The sequence below is a fragment of the Corvus moneduloides genome, chromosome 7, assembly GCF_009650955.1.
Source record: "Corvus moneduloides isolate bCorMon1 chromosome 7, bCorMon1.pri, whole genome shotgun sequence".
Taxonomy (NCBI): domain Eukaryota; kingdom Metazoa; phylum Chordata; class Aves; order Passeriformes; family Corvidae; genus Corvus; species Corvus moneduloides.
The window spans coordinates 28,362,212-28,386,517 of record NC_045482.1 but is presented as its reverse complement, the minus strand read 5'-3'; the positions used below and the strand labels follow the sequence as shown (position 1 = coordinate 28,386,517).

The 24,306-nt window shown below is 42.2% G+C and overlaps 1 protein-coding gene across 1 annotated transcript in view; it reads left to right on the top strand.

The window, feature by feature from the left end:
• HSPBAP1 (HSPB1 associated protein 1) overlaps window positions 1-21,286 on the top strand; it is a 38,330-nt gene extending 17,044 nt beyond the window's left edge. The window contains exons 3-8 of the mRNA XM_032115281.1: window positions 754-938; window positions 4,764-4,900; window positions 8,037-8,208; window positions 15,586-15,669; window positions 18,602-18,712; window positions 18,924-21,286. Coding sequence (XP_031971172.1) covers window positions 754-938; window positions 4,764-4,900; window positions 8,037-8,208; window positions 15,586-15,669; window positions 18,602-18,712; window positions 18,924-19,472 — 1,238 coding nt within the window. The 3' untranslated portion in view covers window positions 19,473-21,286. The remainder of the gene's footprint in view (window positions 1-753; window positions 939-4,763; window positions 4,901-8,036; window positions 8,209-15,585; window positions 15,670-18,601; window positions 18,713-18,923) is intronic.
• Window positions 21,287-24,306: the final 3,020 nt, after the last annotated feature.

The window sequence follows — 24,306 nt, the reverse complement described above, 5'->3', positions numbered from 1 at the left end:
ATGATTAGTGGCAGCGGGAAATGAAGATATCTGATTAATTGCAATTAAAGTATACTGTGATGTGGATTATCTTGCAGACCTTCCAAGTGACCTGACCTTGAGCTGAAAAGCTGTATCAGTCAGCCTGACTAAAGCATGCTGGGAGCAAAACCCTGCTGGTAAACACTTCTTGTGTGTGCCAAGGAACACTGCAATATGCTTTTGTCAGTCTCAAATGAAAAATAAGGGCACACAGCATTTTAGGTGGATCATTGGCAGCGTGTGTGTGGTTCCATAACTCGCTTTCTATGCATGACCACACTGGTTTGGTTATTGCTTTAGGGAAAGGGTAAGATGAACATGTCCATCTGCATAAATCTATGGAGACAAAATAAAGGATACATAAATACTTGACATGCACATTTGCAATTCACACTTAGGAAGGGAGATGAAGCAAAGTTGTTTAGCGACCTTGGGTGTGTTATTGAGTTACTGTGCTGAAAAATAACACTAAGTATTGGTCTGCTTTTGTCTCACAGCAAGTTCAAGGTAACAGCCATTCAGTTAAACCTTAATGAAAAAGCAATAGTCTCAGACTTTACTTATGAGTTAGGTCATGAGAACCATTTTATTGACCAGAGTCAAGCTACCTAGTCTGACTTCATATCTCATGTTGCATTTAACCAGAGCCAAGAGAGAAACTGTGTATTAACATTTTTACTGGTTCTATGCTCAGTGCTCATGTAATATTTGATTTTTCTTTTGTTGCTCTAGTTCCCCAGTTTGAAACCAGTTGTAGCTATGTGGAAGCTAAACTTGAGGAGTTTTTGGCTTGGAGTTGTGGGCAGCCTTCTTGTCTCTCTGGACCATTCAGTTGTTATGATTACTCCAAATACTGGGCTTATGCTGACTACAAATACATTGCCAGAATATTTGAAGACAAGCCAGAAATCTTCCAGGTAAAACATTAATATTATCTTTTCTTAGTTGAACCATTGCAAATTATCTGATGTAGCTTCTGAAACCTCTGCTGCTATCCCTCTCTGCTCCTTTGGCCACTTACTTTAAAATATTGAAATAAAAGCTACTGGCTCTCAGGCTAACTGAAATCTGCCAAGTAGCAGCCATCTAAAATTCTGGGCCTTCTTACGAGTTTAGAAACAGCACCCCAAGTGACAAAAAGAACTACCAGGTTGGCAGCACTCTCCTTCCCATATAGGCCAGATCCACCTTGCACCCAAATGGTTCTCAAATTAACAGCTCCACTCAGGAGGGAGGATTGATGGCATGTATTCCCTTGTAGTAACAAGGCTGTAACATGGCTTTGCTCCATGTTTTTGCCTTGTGGCTCATTTTCTTAAGTAGCACGTCTCCTTCCCTTAATATCATTAGATTAACTGTTTGTGAGGAGGAGAGCTTCTGTGGAGGCAGTAAAATACAGGAAGTAACCTGCCCACAGAGGTACATCGTCTGTGGTAATTACCATACATAGTAGGACAACTACCCAAGGTATTTCCTTTTATTTTCTCTGTACCTATCTCCTATTTCAATGTCTTGCTTCATCTACATTCCTGCTGTTTCTCCTTGCTAATTGTAAGTGGGCAAACTTAAGGATAGCTATACAAAAGGTGTACTTCTTCAAAAGATATAAAGAAAGAGTAACTAAAGCCTTATTCATTTCTATACTTTGAAAGGTGAAAATGGAATCATAACTCCCTGCGAAATCACTGTATCACTGGGATGACAACGAGTATGAACTGATAAGTCCCCTCAAATTAATTATTTCCTCAGAAAGCATTTCCCATGCTCCTTATATGTATTTTATTCTTTTGTGCCAGTAAAATTGGTGGTTTTCAGTGATCGGTCTTTTTGCAGACTTTCAGACTTTCCAGACTTTCCTGTTGTTCTTTGGGTCGGAAGGTAAGGACTGGACACAGAGATCATCTTACCTTTCTTTCCCCCTTCCCTTCCGGAGCACACTGAAACATAACCAGGATCACATAACCTGGGGCTGGTTTGTGTTGTTTGAACTAAGCTGGGAGTTCCAGGGATGTTTCAGGCTTCACCAGATCTTTGCATAACTTTCTCTATCTGTGGTCCTGTCTTGGTCTTCACTTTTTCTGCCTCCACAGACAGCATTTCTATGTGTCTTCTGGCACAAGCCAGTAGCAGCTCAGAAGACCTGAATAGCCTGCTGGTTCCTTCGGTCAATAAAAACACACTTGAAGGAAACAACCATTTTCCTACCACCTTCTTTCCCTTGCCCCCATTCAAGAACAAAGTTGAGGCTCTGGGAGTTGCATTTCTGTGCAGGTGTCATGCCACAACCTGATCACCTGACCTAACACACAACAGATTGTACTGCAGTTTTAGAATAGACACATGTAATGGTTATGCCATGGATTTTTTTGAAAAGCAGAATCTGGGAAGGAAGAAATTGGTGGTGTTATGCAAGCAAATATGGTGTGTGTCATCTGCCATTTTCACAGGCATGGGAGAGAAAGGCATCCGTCAGTTCCAGAGTCATATGGCTTTTGAAACACAGCTACACAATTTATACCAGCCAAGAGAATTCTTTGTAGAAATTCTCTTCCATTCTTGTGTGAATTTGATGATAACCCCTTTTTTTCTTTCTAGATTTTATTTAGATTTACGTAAGGTTATTTGAAGGGGAAAAGAAGGCCAACTGCACTGTTATTTATAGTGATTAATAGGGCCATTTAGAAGTTGTTTGAAATTTAGATTGCGCTGTTTATCATTTACAGTTGTGTGGGCTAAGGTAATGATTCCATTATTCTAATCTATGAGCAATATCTAGCATCTTACATTTTTTGTTCAGTTGATATTTCATTACAGAATTTGAAATATAAATCAGGAGCAAGATACATGCATGAGGTTTAAATAGAAATGAGACCTTTTAAAGTGACATACGGGTACAGATTAACTTCATTATAAGCAGCAAATGAAATAAATATATATCACAAGTAATGTGCCATCTGTTATGGTTGGAACACCTTTTAGTGCATTTCTTCTTACTGTGGCTTTTTATTGTAGAAAAGGAACCCAGTGTGACAAGATTTCAGTAACACTACTGGTTCCTTTTCAGTTCATTGGTTAAAAACTATTTTACCCATAATCGCTTCAACTATTTACTACAGCAGCAGCATTTTCAAAAAGTTCTTTTAAATCTAATATTGATTATGTGTGCTTTCTTTTCACTTAAATTGTAACAAAATATAAAAACTATTTAGGTGTGAGATTGAAGTATAGAAATGGTGTTACGCTTAACTTTTTCACTGAAATAGTTGTATTGAATTTCAAATTTTATGCCTGCTGAAATCTATAGGAGCAACTTTTTCTTTTGGATCTTTTGCTGTCTTTGACAAATGTTTGTATTACTCTTCTGCATTTTTTTTCAAATGGTATCTTTAAAATCAATAACTCTGAAATTCAGAATCTTTAGCAACACCTAATTTTTGGGAAGGCTATCACTCATTTTGAGGGTTTCCTGATACAGAGTCATGGTGAAGTCATCCTTATAATGTTTAGCTGTAGTTTTCCTCATCCATAGATCTTAAAAAAGGATAGTCATCCACCTGTCTGCAAGTAGCAAACTTACATACTTTAATTAGGACTCCTAGACTCCTATTTTCTCTTTATAGACAGCAGAAAGAGAGAGGCTTTTCCAAGGCATGATTGAGAGTGCTTTGACTAGAGCAAGAGCCAAGCTTAAATTAGCTTCCTAAAGTTCGGGGATGTGAATGACCCCAGAGTGCTTAACTGAAATGGAACAAATACCGTTATCTTCCTTTTCAAGATGGGGAAAATAAAAACTCAGAGATGAAGCAATTTGCCCAAGACCATCAGGAAGCCAGAAATTTAATCTCTGTTTCCTAGGGCTCAGTCTGGGGCTCCAGCCAAAAGGCACCAGTATCTCTGGCCAGTATTCCTCAAGTGCTTTCCAATAAACAAATGATCAGGCCCTGCAGGTGGCAGGATGAGCTGTAGATACATGGGGGAAAGCTTTATCCAAGCTATACAGAACCATTCTGCAAAACCCTTGGACTGTCTGAAAAATATCTCACTGTGCCTCTTTCCAGCTGTCATCCCCAAGGGATTGCTTGTGGGAGGATCAATGGACTGGGAAGATCCAGGACTGTGTTCATAATACATGCACACCTGTTCTGCCCTTTCTCACCCTGTCATCGAGTTGTTTTAAGTTCACTGCCTTTGCAGTTGCAAATGTGCCCATTAAATAATAGAAACTTCAAAATCCCAGCATAACACTGGGTCACAGATGGGGTAAATTCTGTGTTCCCAGGCTATGTGGAGAAAGCTGAGATAGAAGCAAAGAGAGAGCAAAAATTCCACATGCATTATCAATTGTTTGAAAAGGAAATAGGGATTATTCTTCTTTCCTTTCATTCTCTTTTTAAATGCCATATATAAGAATTTTTCTAAAAGCAATCCTGAGCTTGGGTGGATGGTTAAGAGTGGAGAAAGATAAAAAAGAGTGTTTGAAAAGAAAAAGAAGCCCCATGTGGCCATGAGAATTTGGCAGTACTTCTGTAGAGCAAAGGAGTAAGTTCAGTGATATGAAAGGCGGGGATGAGAATTTTGGAGGAAGGGGAACAGACTATGCATGCTCTAGAACCCAACCAAGGAAAAACAGCTGCAGTGGATAAAGTGACTGAGCAGTGGAAGAAGACAGGAGACTTTCAGAACTAAGGATAGGATGGGAATCAGTTCAACAGCTTACATAAATAACTTTTTTGTTGCTGTAGGATGTAAGGTGGTCTGACTTTGGTTTTCCTGGAAGAAGTGGAAAAGAGAGCACACTGTGGATTGGTTCTGAAGGAGCAAACACCCCCTGCCATTTGGACTCCTACGGCTGCAATTTAGTATTGCAAGTACAAGGAAGGTAACAAGTGCACATATATACAGCAAATACAGGGGAGATATACTAACTTGATACTGTGCATGAAGTTAGTTTTGGATTTTTGTAGTATTAATTCTAGGTCCTTATTATTTTAGTTTTCTGAGTTCTTGATGATTGAAGACCATCATAACTGCTCTACAGGAAATGGCAGAACTTCAGGGCATTGGTTTGACTGGGTCATGGAGTTAACACAATTTTATTTTCTGGTCTGTGTGTTATGTGGTCCAATTATAAACACTTTAATCTTCCAAGTAGTTATGAATTCAGGAATTTGGAATTAGGAGATAAAAGAGTTAAAAATAAAAAGCCCCAAAACAAAATAGAAATAAACTACTTTAGACTTTTACAATATTCTCTGTGCAAGAGCCTCTAATAGCCTGCTAGAATTAATTTAAAAGGGGACCATCAGGATGGAAGCAACTAGCTGTGAGCAAAGTTGAAAGGGACATTTGAGGCTCCAAACTCATTTGGGAGCATGTGGCTGTTGCTGTATTTTTCTTCCTGTTTGCATGCCTTCTTTTTTTTTTCTATTTTTTTTTTCTCCTTTCCTTGCCTATTGGCCTCAGGGCTGGTGTTTGTTTTTTTGTTTTTGGGTTGTTATCTATTATTGCTAGAGTAGTGCTAGAGTAACAGAACAAGTTGCACACACTTTTTAGGTTTGATAGTATAGAGTGGAAAGAGTAATTTGCTAGTGGATTTTCAATGGAATTAATTACTCTGACATTTTATAGACCAGTAAAATCATGGTGGTGGTGGTGGTGGTGGTGGTGTGATTAAAGTGCAGGATTGGAAGTCAGATGTGTTGCCTTCTAACTGGGCAGTGCCACATGCCGACTGGCTTTAAGGCCTGAGGTAAATGAATTGCTCATCATCTTACCCCTAAGAAGGGTAACTCTCTTTAGGGTTTTCATTCATGTTTGTAAACAGCTTTGAGGTCCTTGGGTGGATCTGCAGCAGAGACACTCTGGAAGCCTCCCTCAGCACTGCTGTGCTGCAGCCAGTCCTGTAGACTTCAGATCACATCAGTAAGCATTGTGCATTGAAGTCCAGACACTTCAGTGTGTTCAGGAGCCAGAAATCTCATTGAAAACCATGAGACTTAAATGCCTAAATATCTTCTAAGGATCTACTTAAATACTGGGTGTACTAAATAAGTACAGTGATGTAGCAGACGCAATACCTGCCAAGCCTCTTTGATCTCTACCTTCAGACGCTGAACGCGAGCCAGAGTTCCAGCATCACGTAGCAGTTTTGTCCACCTTCCCAAGGCACTTCCTCCCCCTCAAGTAGAGCAAAATCCTTGCTCCTCTCAGGGAAAGAAATCCAAAGCCTTTGCACAGCCTGAAAAGACAAAAGTTGTTTTCCTCTTCAGAGCAAAGCCTTTAAATAGATTGCACACTTCCACAAGCTTGTGAATCCTGTGCTTCTTCAGAGCAGAAAGATTCCCTTTCGAGACTCACCAACAAGACAGGCTTTGTAACAGAATATGAGCTTATGCTAAACTTAAATAGATTTGCCTTTGCAGGAAAGCCAGGGACAACTCCTTAGCCCTTTGTTGCTATCTTGAATTTCCTCCTTGCATCCCTCAGGGTTCTTAATTTTTTGCTTTATGATATTGCTTCATTGTGAGCCTGCAGGATTAACCCTGAGCCTCCTAATCTAGTCGTTCTCTGCCCCCTCAGAGGATCTAGCTTGGAGGGCAAAATAAAGTGCAATAAGGCTTGCATTTTGGGAGAAGTGGTTTTGTGCTTGCATCCAGCAGTTGCTTTGGTATTTACCAAGAAATATCAGCAGCCTATGGCACTTGCATCTGTGCTGGTCTCTGTAGTTCTGACTATCCTGCTATTCCTATCTCTTCTGTTCCTGTCTCTTCTGGTTTTGTGCCATTTGGTTGCTTTGCTCCCATTTTCAGATCCGTGACTTAGAACTGACAACCAGAAGCAGTAGACAAAATGCAAGAAGTGGGTGCCAAGGGAAAGGACACAAAGAAAAGCCCTTGCTAGAGTCCAAACCAAAGAGAAGAGCTACACAGCTGTGCTCTAAAGTGCTGCCTTTACTTTTTTTTTACCGTGGTCATGTTGTACTATTTGTCTGGCACCTCTTAAATGTAATAAATTCTCTCTTTGTGTATTCCTCCTGGTTATTTCTATCACTTAAAGTACTGCCACATAAAACTTATATTTCTGAATACCATATGTACCTGCTAAGATATTTAATTTATAATACCCATAAAACTGGCACCACCAGTTCTTCCATATTCTTTTTTTTCTCTTTGATCTGGTCTGCGTAAGTGAAATAGAGACATTAGCTCCTGAGGACAAAGTCTGGTCTCAGCTCTGCTTGGCCTTGCACTGTGGTGCATTCATGTGCTTCTTCAGGCATGCAGAGAGCAACCTGGCATATGAGTGCCCTCATGAGCAGAACAACCCTGTCCTGCTCCATCTGGCATTTAGTCACACCAGTAAGTCCTTAAATGCACAAGAAGCCACATTTTCATCATGTGGAACTGACAAAAAAATACAGATGTTTAAGGATGCTTTTGTCTAGGGATGTGTCTGGTTTTTATTTATGCCATCTTTGGCATGATTTTTACTAAGAATGGGGGTTCATGACTAACAGCCATGTAAGTACTGCAGGAAACAGAAGATAATGCCTATACCCTTTTACTGTTGCCATCCTAAGCACACAATGCCCTCCTTTCAAAACAAATACAGATTTTGAAAGCTTTTTATTCAGTGAACAAAAATACATTATCTGTAACAAAACTATTTCCTCTAGTTTATAGAGCAATTTTTAATGCTCTGAGCATCTGTAAATGCTGTATGTTAAAAGGAGGAAGGAGAAACCAGATGGGAGATTTTTTTTAAATTTTATTTTATCTGCCTTTTAAAAATGATTGGTGAGAAGCTGTAAATCTTTTCAGTTAAAAAATTAAAAAGTGGAATATTTTAAAAACACTTTCAGGAGACAGCCTGTAAGCACTGGCTGTGTTCTCACTGCGTAGGAGAGTCACACAGCGAGGCACATTTATGTTTTATTGAAAACCTTGCTACTGCCTTTAGTTCTTTGCTGCAAGTGACATGCACTGAATACATTTTTATCTTCTCTCTATTTTCAGGAAGAGATGGCACCTCTTCCCACCTGGTGATACCAGTTTCCTTTATCCTACCAGGATCCCTTATGAGGAATCCAGCATATTCAGCAAAGTCAACATTGCCAACCCTGATCTGAAACGCTTTCCCGAGTTTAGGAACTCAACAGCCCATGTTGTTACACTCAGTCCAGGACAGGTACCATTTATATACGAGCTTTACATTACTTAATATTCTATTTAACTGGCAAATTAAGGGCTAGGAAATCTTAACAAATTGTCTGTGGAACTTTCCTCTTCCTTTACTCCACATTCAGACTTCATCGATTTCTCTCAGCACAGGAACTTTCTCTGCTGACAGTTATTTGCCCAGAATTTTTTGTACAAAAACTGCAGACATTTAGAGAGCTAGTTCAATCAGCTGCCTGATTCCATTCCTGAACCACCTTTCTTGCAACCACCTCAAATCTATCTACTTCAGAACTTTCTTGAACTCTGACCTGTCTACTCTGGCAGCAGTATGTTCCACAAAATGTATTTGGTTAATGAGTATATAGAGCTAACAAAGGAACTCATATAGTGAATAGCCTTCATGTGTTGCTTTAATAAATACTTTAATGATGATACCTGCATTTAGAGTGCACACCATCCAGAGGTTTCATGGTGCTTTACAGGGCTGTGAGGATATTAATCCTGCTTTACTGAGAAGGTTCAACTCTAAGTGTCTGGCTTACGGTCACACAGGCAGTCAGCAGCAGAGTGAGAGCAGGGCTCAGGACTCATGATTCCCAGTCTCCTGCTGTAAATAGTGTCCTTCTTTATTTAATCAACAAGGTCTGTATTTGGAGTCTGAATTACCCTTTTTCATTTGTTCAGCCGTGCATGTCCTTGTAGCGCACTGCTGCGCATCTCAAACTGTCAGGCCCTTCCGAAGGAACCTTGCCATGGTCATTGTTCTGACAGTGGAGTTGCTGCTTCTGGAGCCCTTTTGCCATTCTCCTACTAGATATTGTCACCTCTTCTGACCTACCAGCTCAACAACGTGTACAAGCGTTCCCCTGTCCCTAACTGGCAAACCCAGCTGCCTTCAACAATTTAAAGAATGGATTTTTGCTAATCAAGTTAATTTTGAGGAGGCAGAGTGGGGCAGGATAGTAGCTTCCAACAAGAGGATGATACCCATCAACTGGAAGTGTATGCTCTGCAGTTGGTATAGATGCAAATGGGGAATCTGTGATCAGCCTTCACTGTTTGCACTACATTAGCTCATACTCCTAAAGCAAAACATCAGTTTCACATGCAGCACTTTGTAAGGTTGCAGCAGTCAGTAATTTAAAGCACAAAGAACAAATTTTTACTATTGATAAAAATGCCACATCCATTCAGCGCTGCATTATCCCTGATCCCCAATACTATTTGAATTTATAATCTCCTTTGCGATGATCAAGTGTAGTAGTGAACCTTTAATATGATCTTAATTTTAATTAGGCTTAAAGCAATTACAAATTAATCTTGCTAGGAATAAAGATCTTGAGCCAGCTCAGTAATGCAATTTGTCTGCATTGCCATGAAGGAGATACTGTTTGGATTTCTTGGGGGGGGAAAGTAATGTAGAAGCAGTGATGGAGCAGTGAGGTGTTGCCTTCATCCATTTTATCAGTGCCTTCTGTGTGGTGCTTGCCGGCATCTCATCCTGAAGCTTATGGGGCAAGTGGCTGGGAACTGCTGCCATTTGATGCAGAGGAAAGGAATGACCTAGAAAAACTCCTTTATTAACAAGGGAGAGGATTCCTAAATAAAGTCTTGATATGTGCTTAACAGTGGTTTTCACATAGAATTAGCCCAATTACTGAAGAATTTGTAGGCATCTTTATTTTGTGATAATATGTAGCATCTCCACTCATTCCCAGAGGGTATGCAGAGCATTTTGGATTATTGTAACAATAAAGGGCTGAAAAAACAAAGACAGAGGTGTTCTTAGGTATTCAGGAGAGCAGCTGCATGTAGGGTGAGTGCAGCTTTGAATATCAAAAACTTAATGTGTCTAATGCCACCTTCTGGTTGATGTTTGCTACCAGCCATTTTTCTACACCGTCTGCCTGAAAGCAGAATTCCTTCATGTAACACTGTGCCAGTGCACGGAGTGTACTTCAGTTAGATCCTTTGTGCCCTTCCACTGTATTGTTCAGAGGTGAATTTTGGTAACTGAGTGAGACTTTAGGTTTTTTAAGGTTTCATCCTGTACCTGACCAATGGCAGTCAGCGGCATTTCGACAGAGGTCTTAACAGAACTTCTGGTTATACATTAGTATCTGTTTTGAAACAAATTATGAAAACATTTAGATGTCAAGCTTATTCAGATAGGCAGCTGAGTAGTTGAAGGGCTTGCAGCAGTGCATCACTATATCCACAAGGTTACAAACTCAAGTTGTCTCATACAAATGTAGAGTTCTTTCTAAATGTTTGGACCTGGTCACCTATGTGATGGTTGCAAGACTGAGGACTAAGTATGGAGCAGCATTTCTAGTAACACCTTGACTCTTTTCTCAAATATACAAATACTCCCTAAAAGACCACAAATGGGACAAAACTTAACTGTCTTAGTATCTTCTACCAACACTCTGGGACAAGTGATATGAGAGTTAGGGATCTGTCATCCTCAGCTTAAACCCTGTTCAGGACAGGTGTCCTATCTGCCATCAGTGGCACCTGGCACCTGAACAAGGCAGTGCATCCTTCCTGTCTTACACAATTACAGTCCTGCAGGAATATTCATTCCACCTTGTCCTTCAGCACAGGCTATAGAAGGAGCCTACGCACATAGATGCTTAACTTTTTTGATGATTAAAAATAGGAGAGATGAACACCACCTGAAAAGGCTACAAAAAACTGAGATGCTGTACAAGTATAAAATCATTGATCATTCTTTCCTCTGCCCCACTTCTCACTGGTTTCTGGCTTCCTTCCTGCTCACTAATGTAATTGCTCTTAATCCATCTCCCTGTTAATCCATAGCCACATAACTAGACAATGGTAGAAAGACTAGAAAGTACATCTGAGTTTATCTGACGGTAGACACATACAGGCTCCACACACCTGCCCTCCTAATGGAGAGCAAGCAGCTGGCACCCTGGGCTCCCATGACCAATCCCATTCCCGCTCATGCTACCCCAGGTGCTGTTAGAGGCAGCGCTCGCCTGCCCTGTGTCCTGGCCCTGTGCGCCAGTGCAGCCTGGAGCCAGAGGAGCTGCAGTGCAGAAGCCAAGGAAAGGCCTAACTGAGCTAGTCTAAGAGGCACATGGAGTCTGAGAAGGATGCTCCCCCTCTGGCTTTGAAAAATATTGTCACTGGATGGGAAAAAACGATTGTAGAAAAAGATCAACATTACTGCTTGCTGGTTCTCACCATGGTCTGCTGCTCAGAAGCTCCCCTCCCCTACTTCTGCTTATCTGCTTCTCAAAGTCTAAAGAAACACATTTGTGTGTCCACAAATACAGTTGTCACTCAATCCTGTGTTTAGCTGCAGGATTTTCTCTTTCTGTCCTCCTACTGCAGAATCTAACACACCATGGGATCCTGCTCAGCACCAGAGCTCCCAACAGTGTGGGCAAACCTCTGACCTCTAACCCAACCCTGAGAAGAAGAAATCTTCATGAAGTCAGAGAGGGATTTCCCTGTGTGCTGCCTTTAAAGAAAGGGTATGAGAACATCAGATTGGGCTTAAAGTGGGGAATTGCAGAACAGACAGTCTGAATAGCCAAGAAGAATATAATTGATACCAAAGAAAAGTGTTTTAGTAAGTCAAGAAATGCAATAATTCAAAGGCAGTGTAATATTCCAGCTCAAAGTATACAAAAGACTTTTTAAAAGAGGTTACAGTAAAAAATCCTACTTTTTTGGAGAAGAGTTTAAGTGATTTTAGTAAAAGAGAATTCAGAGTTGGCCACAGCATTATGCATAGTAGATAGCTGATAATTCTGTTCTGGGGAAGGAATAAAGAGTTTTCATGTGGGAGACTGTAGAGCTGGCCCCAAGTCACCCCGTAGAGAAGGCAGACAGCCCAACCCAACCTCAAGACACCAGAACTATCATCTGCATCACAGAAGAAGCAGAAGAGTCCAGGAGCTGAATTTATGCTAGGATTGGTAATAAAAGCACTGTTCAACCTGCAACACATATGGAGAACCCCATGAATGCCCCAAAAGCCAGTCAGACCAAAGGTCAAAGCTGCAAGTTCCTGACTATTTCTCCAGCTCTTCCCTGAGCTTCCCTCATTCTCTCACCTGGGTCACTATGGACATGGCCTGATACAGCCCCACTCCCTCCCTTTTCACTGTGCTTTTCCCCAGGGCTGTGCCCATATTTCTGATTCCAGTGGCCCTTGGAGCTCCGTTTCAGTAGCTGGGAAGACACCAGGAGGGAGGAGGAAGGCAGGATGAGAAGCACTTTCCAAGCACCAGGGCAGCCAGGCACCAGCTAGGATGAGGCAGAGGCTGGGGCAGCAGTGCTCACACAGAGTCCTCAGGTGGTGTTCCCACAGAATTGACTATGCCTGCATCTATTTCATTTTATTTTCCATTTCCATGGTTGCAAACACTTCTGGGATTTCCTTGGGTCCCCCTGTAGCCCCATGTCTTTATCTTCCCATCACACTGGCTTCCTTTTTGTGTGCATTTACCTAAACATCTTTTTCTAATGAGCAGAAATTTCTTGGTGTAATATTTCACTTCAGGGTATGCTCTCTTTTTGAAGCAATTCCACCTTTGCCCTACCTTTGCACTGTATCAAGTTAATCATGTCCACTGAGAATTCAAACCTGCTCTGTTCTCTGTGCCCTACAAGTCTTCAGCATTGCTCCACTTGCTCTCCCAACTGTTCCTTTGGTTTCTTTCCTCCCATTACAGCATTTCATTTTATCTTTTCTGGGATTTCTGTCCTACTTTAACTTCATTTGCTATATTTGGCTGTCACTAGCCTAAATATTAAAATTATCTGATTGGTTACTGTTTAGATCAGTATCTTCCCAGCACAAATAAAGTTAGATATGTTCTGTAGAAAGCAGGCAAGCACAAGATTATCTCTTAGCTTGGAGTAGTTCTGTTTTGCTACTGAAATTTACATTTTCCCTGTAAAATGTTTGCTGCATGTGTGTATGTTGTTTCACTGTGGCTTACTTTCACATTTCCTATAGGAATGTAGCTAAATCTGTGTCCCATATTCATAAACATATGGAAGTCTGCTTTATTTTATTGTGGAATTGATGGAATTGATCGTTAGAGGCAGCGGTGGTGGGTTTTTTGTTTGTTTTCATTTTGTTGTGGGTGTATTTGCTTCTAATTTGAAAATCTACAAGAATACTAGTTTGTAAATGTAGAAGAATCCTACCTCTTTCTGGTGGCATTTTTTTTTTCGGTCTTTTGTTAGTTCTGCTCCCTTGCCAGCTGTATTTTTTTGTTTTTATTACCTTTTTTCATTTCTTCATCTTCCTTAAAGTTTTAGTCCTTTTGCTTTTTGATAATTTTCAAACTTCTTGTTGCTATAAATCCTTATTTTAACAAGCATAAGCTTGTTCAGCAATAAAAGAGGGAGAGCAAGTGTCGTTATGGAACCTCTTTTGCCTATTCGAGTCACAGCTCTGTAGGTCTTCTATAAATTGCATCAGCAAACAGTGCCAGCTGCAGAAAGACACGGTTTTGCAGTTATTACCCTTAACCTGCTGGCAAGGGAAATCTGATTAGTCTCTAAAGGACCAAGTTCCTCCTCTTTGGTTTGAAAACACAGGACAAGTTGGGGGGATTGTATTTTCCTCCTGGCTGTACCTCCTCTCTCCAAAGCAATTCTGTCTCTGCTTTGCATGTGAGTCGTGTGGAGCCAGCACGTTCCATGCCTAATTTCCATCTTGGTTTTCCAGGCAGCATCTCTTACTGAAACATTTATACACTTCCCTGAATTTGTCTCTTGCTCTTGTTCCCTTGCAGTCCCTCTGCACCAATTCCCCAGTGTCTTCATCCCCTTCTTCAGCATGTTGGAAGCTCACTGTTCCCACACAAGTCTCACAGGAAGGATCCCGTTGTTGCTTATGGGAGCTCTGCTTTCTTCTGCTGTAAAACAGAGTTTTCCAGGGTTCCTCATTACACCCAGTCACTTGGAGGGCACCCAGATTCTTCAGCAGCATTCAGTGTAAGATCCCCTATAGAGCAGATGAGCATTTGGGGGGTGGGTTGGATGATTTTGCAGACAGTGAAACTTAGGCGAACACTTCCTTACAGATAAACCCGTTGCTGTTAATGCAACTGCACTGTTCATTTAAAGTGGATGTTTCAGTGATAAAAACAAAATTTTGAAACTTGTTCAGTGTAGAAAACATGTTTTGGCTGCAGTCTGTAGGGTTTCATACACGTATATGTCAGGACTAACTAGTGATATTTTTAAAATAATGACTCTCCACTGACTGACTTCCTTTTCTGTCCTGTATGCTGTACCGGATAAAAGAATAATTTCCAAATGTTTTTGACCTTTGGAGAGCCAGTGCTTTTTTTTCTTTGACTTAAATTGAAGCCTGTGGAGAACATTTTGTCATCTGGCCCAAAAAATGAGAGTGTTCCAAGTGTCCTGTAAGTGTTTGCAGGACTGGTGCCATTGTTTCCTCCACAGACATTTTCTCATTAGCTGTGTTTTGATATAATGAAGCACAGGGCTATCTGGGTAGCAGAACATTCTTCTAAGTAATTTGTGTCTACCAAGAGAAAGAATTGTCTGCAATTCAGATACAGATCATTGCTTCATTTTCTCCATTGTGAAGTGTATATTTTTATGTCTCTGACCATTTTTGTAACTTGTCAAAAAATATCTTCCATGCTTTTCTTGATAGCTCCATGTTAATCTAATGTTCAGTAATCTGCAAAGCTTGTCCTATATCATCAAAACAACATCAATATCTTGTACCATAAAAACCATGGGTTGAAATCAATTTTATGTCACAGCTATCATCCTGATATTGTTATAAAGCTCTGATCTAAACTAGATTGTCCCAGAAACCATGATATTTTCTTTTAAAAGCCTGTCTACTAAAAGTGACAAATTTAATACTGGTGATTATTTACCAGAATTTAAGCTATGTTTTGTCACCTAGTCACCTAGATGAGCATAGGGATACCAGCTGGCAGTCCTAAAGGAACTGGGAAGTCTGCTCAGTTGGAGGGTCTACAAAAGAATTCCTGCTTGGATGAGACTCTCTCTAAAGTGCTGATGTACTGCAACACCAGCTGCACCCCTCTGTACTGCTGGACTTTGCTTTCCTACAGCAGTTAAAGATTATAGTCCTCCTTGGGACCATATGGGAAGGAGTTTGGATGAAAGGTAGTCCTGGATCATGTCCATTTCTTATGTGATAGTACTGATAGAGTGGGCATTTAAGTCTTGAGAAAAGGCTCTTTAAAAGAGATAAATGAATATCACCCTTCACCCCTGTGTCCTTGCCTCAGTTCTATCTCTGCACCCCACATCACCTAAATTAAAACACCTTATCTTTCTTCAGGCTTCTGCTTGTACCCTAATGTAATGTCTCCAATTCCAGGTCCTGCTCGTTCCAAGGCACTGGTGGCACTATGTGGAGTCCATTGATCCTGTCACTGTCAGCATAAACTCTTGGATTGAACTGGTATTTTCCTTTTAATGTCATGGGGATGTAGCACTTCCAAGGGATTTCTGTCCCTTGGCTGCCAGGTTCAGTCCTATTGGGTGTGTTGTGTTGAGAGGCTGGGGAGGGAAGAGCCCTTATGGATACATTTTTTCCCGGAAGAACCTTTCAAGGTTCCAGACCTGAAGCCCCAGTTCAGCAGAAATCCCCTTTCAAGTTTACTTCAATCAGGTAAACAATTAACACAAGCTAAGCTTTTCATGTCCAGTTTCGTAAGGTCTAGCCAGCTTTGTGCTGAATAGAGAACAAAAAACCATCAACTTCACCTCAAGGACAAGCTTATGTGCAAAGCTAAATTAGAATTTAAATCAGATTAATGTGATGGGAAGGGAGGGGAAGAGGATTTTTGAATTTTCATTCCTCTGTGATAGTTTTGATTTGCCTGAAGTTGGATTTCCTCAAGTATTTAATTTTCTTCTCCGCAGGCTTTGATTCTTCTTGCTCATGTTAACCAGTATATATGGGATGGTTCCAGGGATATCATAGAATCATGGAATAGTTTGGGTTGGAAGGGACCTTTAAAGGTTGTCTAGTGCAACCACCCTGCAGTGAGCAGGGACATATTCCACTAGATCATCTCAATACTCCAGAAGGTTTTCTGATTCAAATTACTTTATTATTAATCCTAGGTTAATATTAAATTTTTGAAATGGCCTGTGAAAGCTGCCTCACTAAAATACCCATTGGCTTTTTTTTTTTCTACTTCTAAAAGCTATATTAGACTGGAAATCTGCAGGGGAAAGAACACATGAATTCAGCTGCTGTTCCAAGACCACACGATGCAGTTCTCATACCAACATCAAACCAAGCACTTGCAGAGCAAAGGAACTCGAGTGTTTCCCTCATGGAGAAATTTTCCAGATGAAACTTACGTATTTAGCAAGGACAGCAGGCTGACAGCCCAGACCAGGCTCTTACATAGCCCTAAGTGCAGTCAGGCTGTTTCCACTGCCAGAGAAAGCACCAACTATATTGTAGAGCAGCCACTTAAGCCTGCCTTGAATTTAAGCCTTTGAGGTAATTCAGAGGAACTGGCTGTGTGCCCTGGGCTTGGAAAGGCTCTGATGTCACCACACACACTTGTGCCCCTCTGGAGGAGCAGGCCGTGATGGGATCAGCTTGGCTGGTAGCTCCCAGGTGCTGGGGTGGGGCCTGAGCATTTCTAGCCGGTACATGTTGCAAGGAAAACAAACCAATGGAGCAAAACTCTATGGCCTTTCCTCTCACAGAGGTCTTGCAGAAGTCACCAAGATCCTGTTTGGTGACAGTGAGAGTCAGTGCTTGTGTGGCATCATAACCAGAGCAGTGTTTGCTGGATCTTGCTAATGAGTGACACACCCCAAATGTTGGTATCTGCCCTAAGCAAGTGTGGCTATTGCAGCCCAGGTGAAAGTTCCTTACAGAAATCATCCCTGCAGCTGATGATGTGGCATTGTTTGTTAGGTGTTGGGCGATCCATCTATAAAAATAAATTCTGATATGGATTCTAAAGGACAATTCTGAGAACATTTCCATTACCAAACCAAGCAGTTCTTGCTCGCAGCTGTTACCAGCTGCTTTCATATTGACAGATGTGAATCACACCAACAATTACAGTCCCAGTGAAACCATTAATTATATTGGCAAGAGTTAGAGTAGAAATTTAATTTGTTTTCAGCTGGATGTGAGCTACCCAAAAGTATTCCTTGCTTTCTAACATACTGTCATGCAATCAGTACAGCCCTGTTATCCAGCAGGCCAGGATGAATATCAAGAATGCAACATTTTAAATAATTTCCACATGTAGATACCAAACTCTGTATTTTGGTGGCTTTTTACACAAGGCCATTAAAAAGACAAGCATCCAAAGCCACAAAATGCCAAGAGCACTTCCCCCTGCTTCTATCCCAAATTCTGCTTAGGGTTCCAGGACAAACTGCTGCCTTCAGCACTCATACTAGCCAGATGTGTGGTTTGCTTGACAGGTCCCCTGGATCCACTGTTAGACTGATTAGGGCTGTGGGTTGACCAGGTTGCATCTTTCCTCCAAAACTAATACATCTAAGCATCTCAATTAAAGCAAATTTATGTATCCACTTGTAGGTACTTGTCATTGAGATAACCAAACCACCCGTCCAGTTAGGAGAATCTACCATTCCTTCCACATACCCTTCCCTTCCATGTACAAGAAGCTCAAACGGGACAGAAAGCTAAAAAAGATCCTATAGTTGTTTTGCTATCCTAACCTAGTTAGTATCCAGCTGTCCAAGGGGAATGAGGCAGGAAGTGAAGGCCTGAAACAAAGAGCCTGTTATCAAGTTAGGTTTTAGTTTTGCAGGAGAGCTTTCAGAGGAAACATGGTTTTCCTTCTGGTGATGTTCAAAAGTGCAGCAGTTTGTCAGCTGCTGTTACATGATAAAATATTTCCTAAATTTCCTTAATACTCACTTTTGTGCTTGCATGGCCCCTAGATAGCTGCTGCCTTGCTGTAACATCCTGTGTGTTTTAATTACTTAAATTAGACATAATATGTAGATATAAAAATGTGCTATGTACTTATATGGCTCTTCTAGTCCTAAAGAGCTGTTTAAATGCATACATTAATTAAATGCTAATATTGCACTGTAATTTCAAGCACCAGATTAAATTAACAAAACACTAATAAGGGAAAAGATTATATGCACATACTATTTTTTGCAAATCCTTTTTCAGATGAGCAGCCACACCAAAGCCTGTGCTGTCACCCGTGTGGGGGCTGTACACAGGAACAGAGTCTGAAACTTTTCACTGACTTCACATACATGAATGTGGCTTTCAAACTAAGGCCATCCATGTTCTTCCTAAGATCTTTCAGCTTTCTGCAGAGAATCGTGAGCGAATCTATCTCCTAAAACCTTCTGTTCTCTTGAGGCAGGATGAAGATCATGAAGCCCGTGTAGAAGAGGCAATAACTCGAATGCTGGTATGCGCCATAAAATCAGCAGAAAAGCCCAGTGATGGAGATCTCTGGCTAAATCCCACGGAGGTAAGCCCTCTACTGCTCCCATTATAGCAGCAATAACAAAGAATTAATGGCATTTTGCTTAGCTCCCCCTGAGTCTTTATGCTGCTTTGAGAAAAAGAATTTTAAAGTTCCGTCCCTTCACATAGCAAAAGTAATTCATGGAAGATAATCACGCAAGGCTGAATTGAAACGTGTCTTCTTTTAACTGAATGTATTCTGGGTGTTTTCTTAGGTTGAGGCAACATCCCATGAAATCAATCTTCAGTACCTGAATGAAGCAGTGTCTGCCTATCTCAAGTGTCAGGAGACAAGTGTGTCAGGGCAGGCACATTCCAGCAGCACTGGTGCAGAGCAGAAGACAAACACCTCATGCAAGAGGAAGAGAAGGGAAGTTGGCTGTGAACCAGGGGGCTGCACATTACTAACCCAGGACTGTGCAACAACCAAGGCAGAAGAGCTGCAGAAAATACCTTTTGGGCCTCATCTTATTCAGGTTTTACCACAGTCTCACAAAACAAACGTGATGGGTGCAGTTGCAGTTGAAAGTGACAGCAGAGATCTCCATGAAAATGAAGGAGAGCATTTTGGAAACTTACACTGCAAGAGGAAGAGATTGCTAATGAGCAATGACTGTGAGACAGCTGCACATCAAATGGGTTCAGACTGCAGTTCATGCACCCCACAAACAGCCCTTTCTACCAATGACTTGCTAGACTGTCTGGTTAATCCTCGTGTCATCAGTTTAGTGGCTCAGCTGCTGCTGGAGAGAACAAGAGTGTGATGCTGGAGTGCTTTATCATTTCTGAAACAGAAATCGAACAGCAGCCTTGTTCAGCATGTTTAAGATCTGTAATAATTGAATGTTCCATTTCAAATAATTTTTAGGTACAGATAGACAGAGTTAATGGTTAAGTGCAGGTTGAAGTTGAGCTGAAAGAAGAATAGCTGGTTAGTGATGGCTGAGAAGAGAAAGGTGTGTGTAGTCAGGGAGCTGCTCAGTGTTACGAACAAGAGAGAGCACATACAGTCTCACTCCCACCGTGCTGTGCAGGTGGGATCTTCACAGTGTTCTACAGCTCTGAGCTGGGAAACAAATATGGCTTGATGATAGACAACAGTGGGAATGTTGGGACATGGTCACATAGAGGGGTGGGAGCAGACAGATTGACTGACTGTAGACTGCAGTCCTTGACCATGTTTAAAATAAAATGGTCAGTAAGCAATCAGTTGATTACATTAGAAGTAATAAATTCAAATAAACCTAAACCTCAGCCAAGAAACAATGCACTCACTAATGCATCCTTCCTCCCTTCCACTAAATAACTTCAGTTTTGTCACAAAGATCTAGGTTGGAGTGAGACAAAAGCCCTTAGCAAGAAAGTAACCTTTAGCTAGTTCAGAAACTCTTGAAGCTGGGAGATTAAAGGCCATTGGGAAGTTGCTGTTATTATTTATTTAAAGCCAGATGTGTACAGTCCCTTATCTCTAAGGAACAAAGCAAAACAGCTATGACTTTTTACCTCTGTCCTTCTCTTTACCATAACAATCAAAATGTAATTTTTTTTTTTTGGTTGTAAATGGTTGCTGAACAAGATCATCCTTTCTTCAAAGGATAATAGTCCTTGGATTTGTTTTCAAAGGCTGGGTTGTTCTTTGATTGAAAAGTTAGGGAACATGAAATACAGGCAAGAAGGTTTGTTAACTCTGAACTATGCATGGAGGCTTGAACAAAACCCGGGAAGAAAGCTGCTGGCATCTTCCAGGATGCTCTCACCTCCTCTGGTTTCTGTGGTGGCAACAGAGAGGCATTTTCCCTAACCACAGATTCAAGAGACAGCTTCAGGGACAGCTCCTGTGAAACCTTTGCTTTCAAAATGTCTCTTTGCTTGTGTCTGCTAGAGACCAACAAACCAGTTTCTATCATCAGCCTGTTCCCATATCCATAACCCTGCACCACCAGCCCTGCAGCTGGTATTTCCTTTGCTTGATGTGTGTTCCCTGCTAAATACATGAAGCTAGTGCTGTTTTCACAAAGATCAACTCCCACCAATTTACAGTTGAAAAATCCTGATAGCAAAGGTGCTTTCTCGCTTTTATTCAGATTGCAGGTTGGCAGGGCCCCGAATTATGGTAAGGGTTACGCACCAACAGATCAGAAATTCAGGAAACCTTGCCATTTCAAAAATCTCTGCAAAAACCTAATACACTTGGGAGAGGATTAAGTTGAAAAGGCTCAAAGGTTCACATTTAACAAGCACAGAAACCTTACTGTGATGGAAACAGAGCTGTATATGTAGTTTGCTGGAGACCCTGGCTTTGAAGAGTGGCTCTCAGTTAGTAGCAGAGGCCACACGAGCTCCATCTGCAACCCACAAATGTGCAGTTTCCAGTGTCCTGCTCTGCCCTTGTAATTGGGCTCAGACCCTGATAACACCTGTGTATGATCCTCAAGGGCAACCTGCAGGCGAGATACAATTCTCAGCAACGTGAGAAAATCCACGGGGTTTGTTTCATGTTTCTACACCAAAGGGTCTCAGTGGGGTTGCCCCCTTGCAACCAGACCAGAATTTAATAAACAATCCTGTTGATACAGTTCCTGTTTGTTTGATGGCACTGCTGTGACAGAGGGATTCAGAATCAGTTAGGAAACATCTTGGTCGCCTCTGCTGCCTTTAGTGATTCACCAGGCTCACAGGGAGCAGTCTGTGGAATAGAGCAGACCCATTTTGAGGCACAGGCATATCTCAGCAGAGCTGGGTTTAGCAAGACCCTGCTCATGTCCTGCTGCTGGGCTTGCCTTTCCCAGGCTGACCAGAGGGGCTGGGACCAGCTGGAGAGCACTGCTGCTGGGAGCAGTTGCACTGGGGAGGAGGGGTTGCAAATGCTTCATTTTAATTCACTGAGCAAAACTAGTCTTGCGATAAAAAAGATTTTATGTCTAGAACAGATAGAGGTGGGGGAGGAGAAGCACAGGCAGTAAAGTGGAGGAGGAGGATGGCAGCATCATCTTCCAGTCCCCACAGTGTGAACTTGCTTAACTTAAGCTTGCCTCCCAACACACAGATCATCTTAACATATCCCCACAATATCCACGCTGAACATTCCCTCCCTCTGTATTCCGAGGAACTGTCCTTGGAAAGGCTCACTGAACATGTCAGGGGTCTCTGTAAGACTTGCCCTCATTGCCTTTGGTGCCTGTGCCAGAAGTCTCATCTCGGGCTCAGTGTAGGAGCAGCATTCTCCCAAGGCTGAGCTGTGTTCAGAGTCACATCCCTCACCACTCCAATCAAACCCTCTCTGTCTGGGGACAGTTGCAGTTTATGCCTGTCCAGGTGCAGCCCATGATTTAAGGGCCAGGCTGTGGCCAGAAGCCATTAAGCCAAGGGGACGAGGAGAAGAGCAAGTGAGGCTGTTTAGGATGCAAGGCAAAAGCACCAGAAGGACTTTGTGTCTCAGAGGTGCAATATAAAATCTCAGTCATACACTCTGCACACAGGGGCAGAGAAAGAAATGACCACAAATTCAGAAAGTCACGTATGGCAAATGGCTTGTGCACCAGTAAGAGAAATTTATGGCTCTGACCCGATTTGCAGGGTGCTGAATGCCACGATTCCTGACGCCATTTCTAAATTCATGGCCACTGCGTGCAAAGCTCAGACAAGTTTCTACATATTCATAGCGTTAAAAATAAATGATTTCTGATCTCTCTGGTGACAGTCTGTCTCCAAGAAGAGCAGGAACCCAGTGCTAGCCCTCTGCAACTGCTAATAGAAAACTTTCTCTCCCTAGAAAGAGTATTTCCCACTCACTGTCAGCAGTGGGCATGGCAGCAGTTGAGATCATAGCCTGGAGCCATCACTAGGGTGGTCACAGTGGTGACGTGCTTGTCATCTCTGCTTTAGCTGAGTTAACAGCAAGACATGGACACTGCAGTGCCTGGTGTTGGAGTTAAAGCCTTGCTCCAGCCCGGGGCCAGTCCAAGCAGCGGGATGGAGCAGCACATTCATCTCCCCACACACATCCAGGCTGTTCCACTTGCCCTGGTGGAGACTCTGGGTGTTCCCTGCACCAGCACCAGGTTTACAGAGTGGCTCATGGGCCAGCCTGGGTTATCTCTCCTGGACTGTCTGACATTGCTACTCACCGGTCCTGAGCACCACCCTCACTAAAAGGAATCTGCAGAAACCTCACCCAGGTCTAACAGTCTCAGCTCTCAAGTGAGCAGGAAGGGAAAACCCCAAATAATTACGTCTTCCAGAGTTTAGGTTTTCTCCTGAAAACCTCCCCACTACATTTGGTGGGTACCATTGGATTTCACAGCTCAATTGCCCACATTTGCCTCCCTCAGGACTTCTGCTCTGGCACAGTTTTCTTGATGCCACAGAGCAGCTCAACTGCAGAGCTGTGACATATGTTATCATATAACATTAACCATAAATTGAGCTTTTAACTAACAAACACGGCATATTGAAGAGGCAGAGAGAATCCTTCCACTTGCTAATTGCCCTTTAAAATAAAAGCAGTGCTACAATTCAGTCTGTTTGCCAACTAGTAAGCTCCTTGCTGTGTTTCTCAGCTACAAATATGAACTGTTTTGGTGTTTGGCATGAGCAGGCTCCCTCTCATGGGAGTTTCCTGACATTTCCAGTGTTATTACAATGGCGGCTGATGGGGAAAGACCTTTGCAAACAAGTGGTCTGGTTTTACCATCTGGTTCATCCAGATGGGGGAGGAAAAAGATCCTAGATCTCCTGTACCATGTTCTTCCAGACAAAGAGTTCTGACCCACAGCAAGATGAGGAGACACTTTGCCACACTGGCTGAAGGGGCAGTGGGATAATGGCATCTCTGACTAAAGAGCCACACATTTCAGAGCTGTGTTTTTGCAGACATCCCAAGTGGATGCTCCCACTAAACATCAATTTCTCCATCTAATTAGTGGGGTTTGTCCATCTTAGTGGGGTGACAGGGAGCTGGAAGTTCTGGTCACCTTGGAACAGCCAGTTTGGCAGGACCACAGCACACAGGGCTCCAGGGAGAACTGAGGGGAAGTGGGGACAGGGCTGGCAAGTGCTGTGCAGCAGCAGTGGGGAGAGGATTGTTGTGAGTCTCTCGGAGGCTCAGAGAACACAAGCAGAAACCCTGGAGCTCTCTGACCTCCCAGTGCCCTCATGCTGAGGGACCTGGGGAGCCCTGGAGTGGGTAAAAGTGTGTCCCACAAGCCAGAAGCGTTGCTTTGCAGCCAGATCTCACATGTATCACAGCTGTCCTGGTCCTTGCATTCATTTACAGGGGCAGTGTGATGGAAAAGACATGGCCAGCTCCCCCCTCAGCACCTGTTACAGATTCTCAGTAAAACCTAGCTCTGGATTTTGAGGGCGCAAACTTTGCTGCTTCCAAAGCTCTGGTGGAATTGTCCCAGCAATGAGTTCTCATTCCTTATGGTGACCTATGAAAACCACTTTGCGAAGGTCTTTATCTGATACTTTCAGCACTGAAGAACTTTTAAATCCAATTTCAAAAGACATGGCCCCACATCTTTCCAGATCAGAAAGGTTGATTGTAAAACAGGTTTTCATCTTCCTGGGAGATATTTGACTCATGTGGAGCCACTC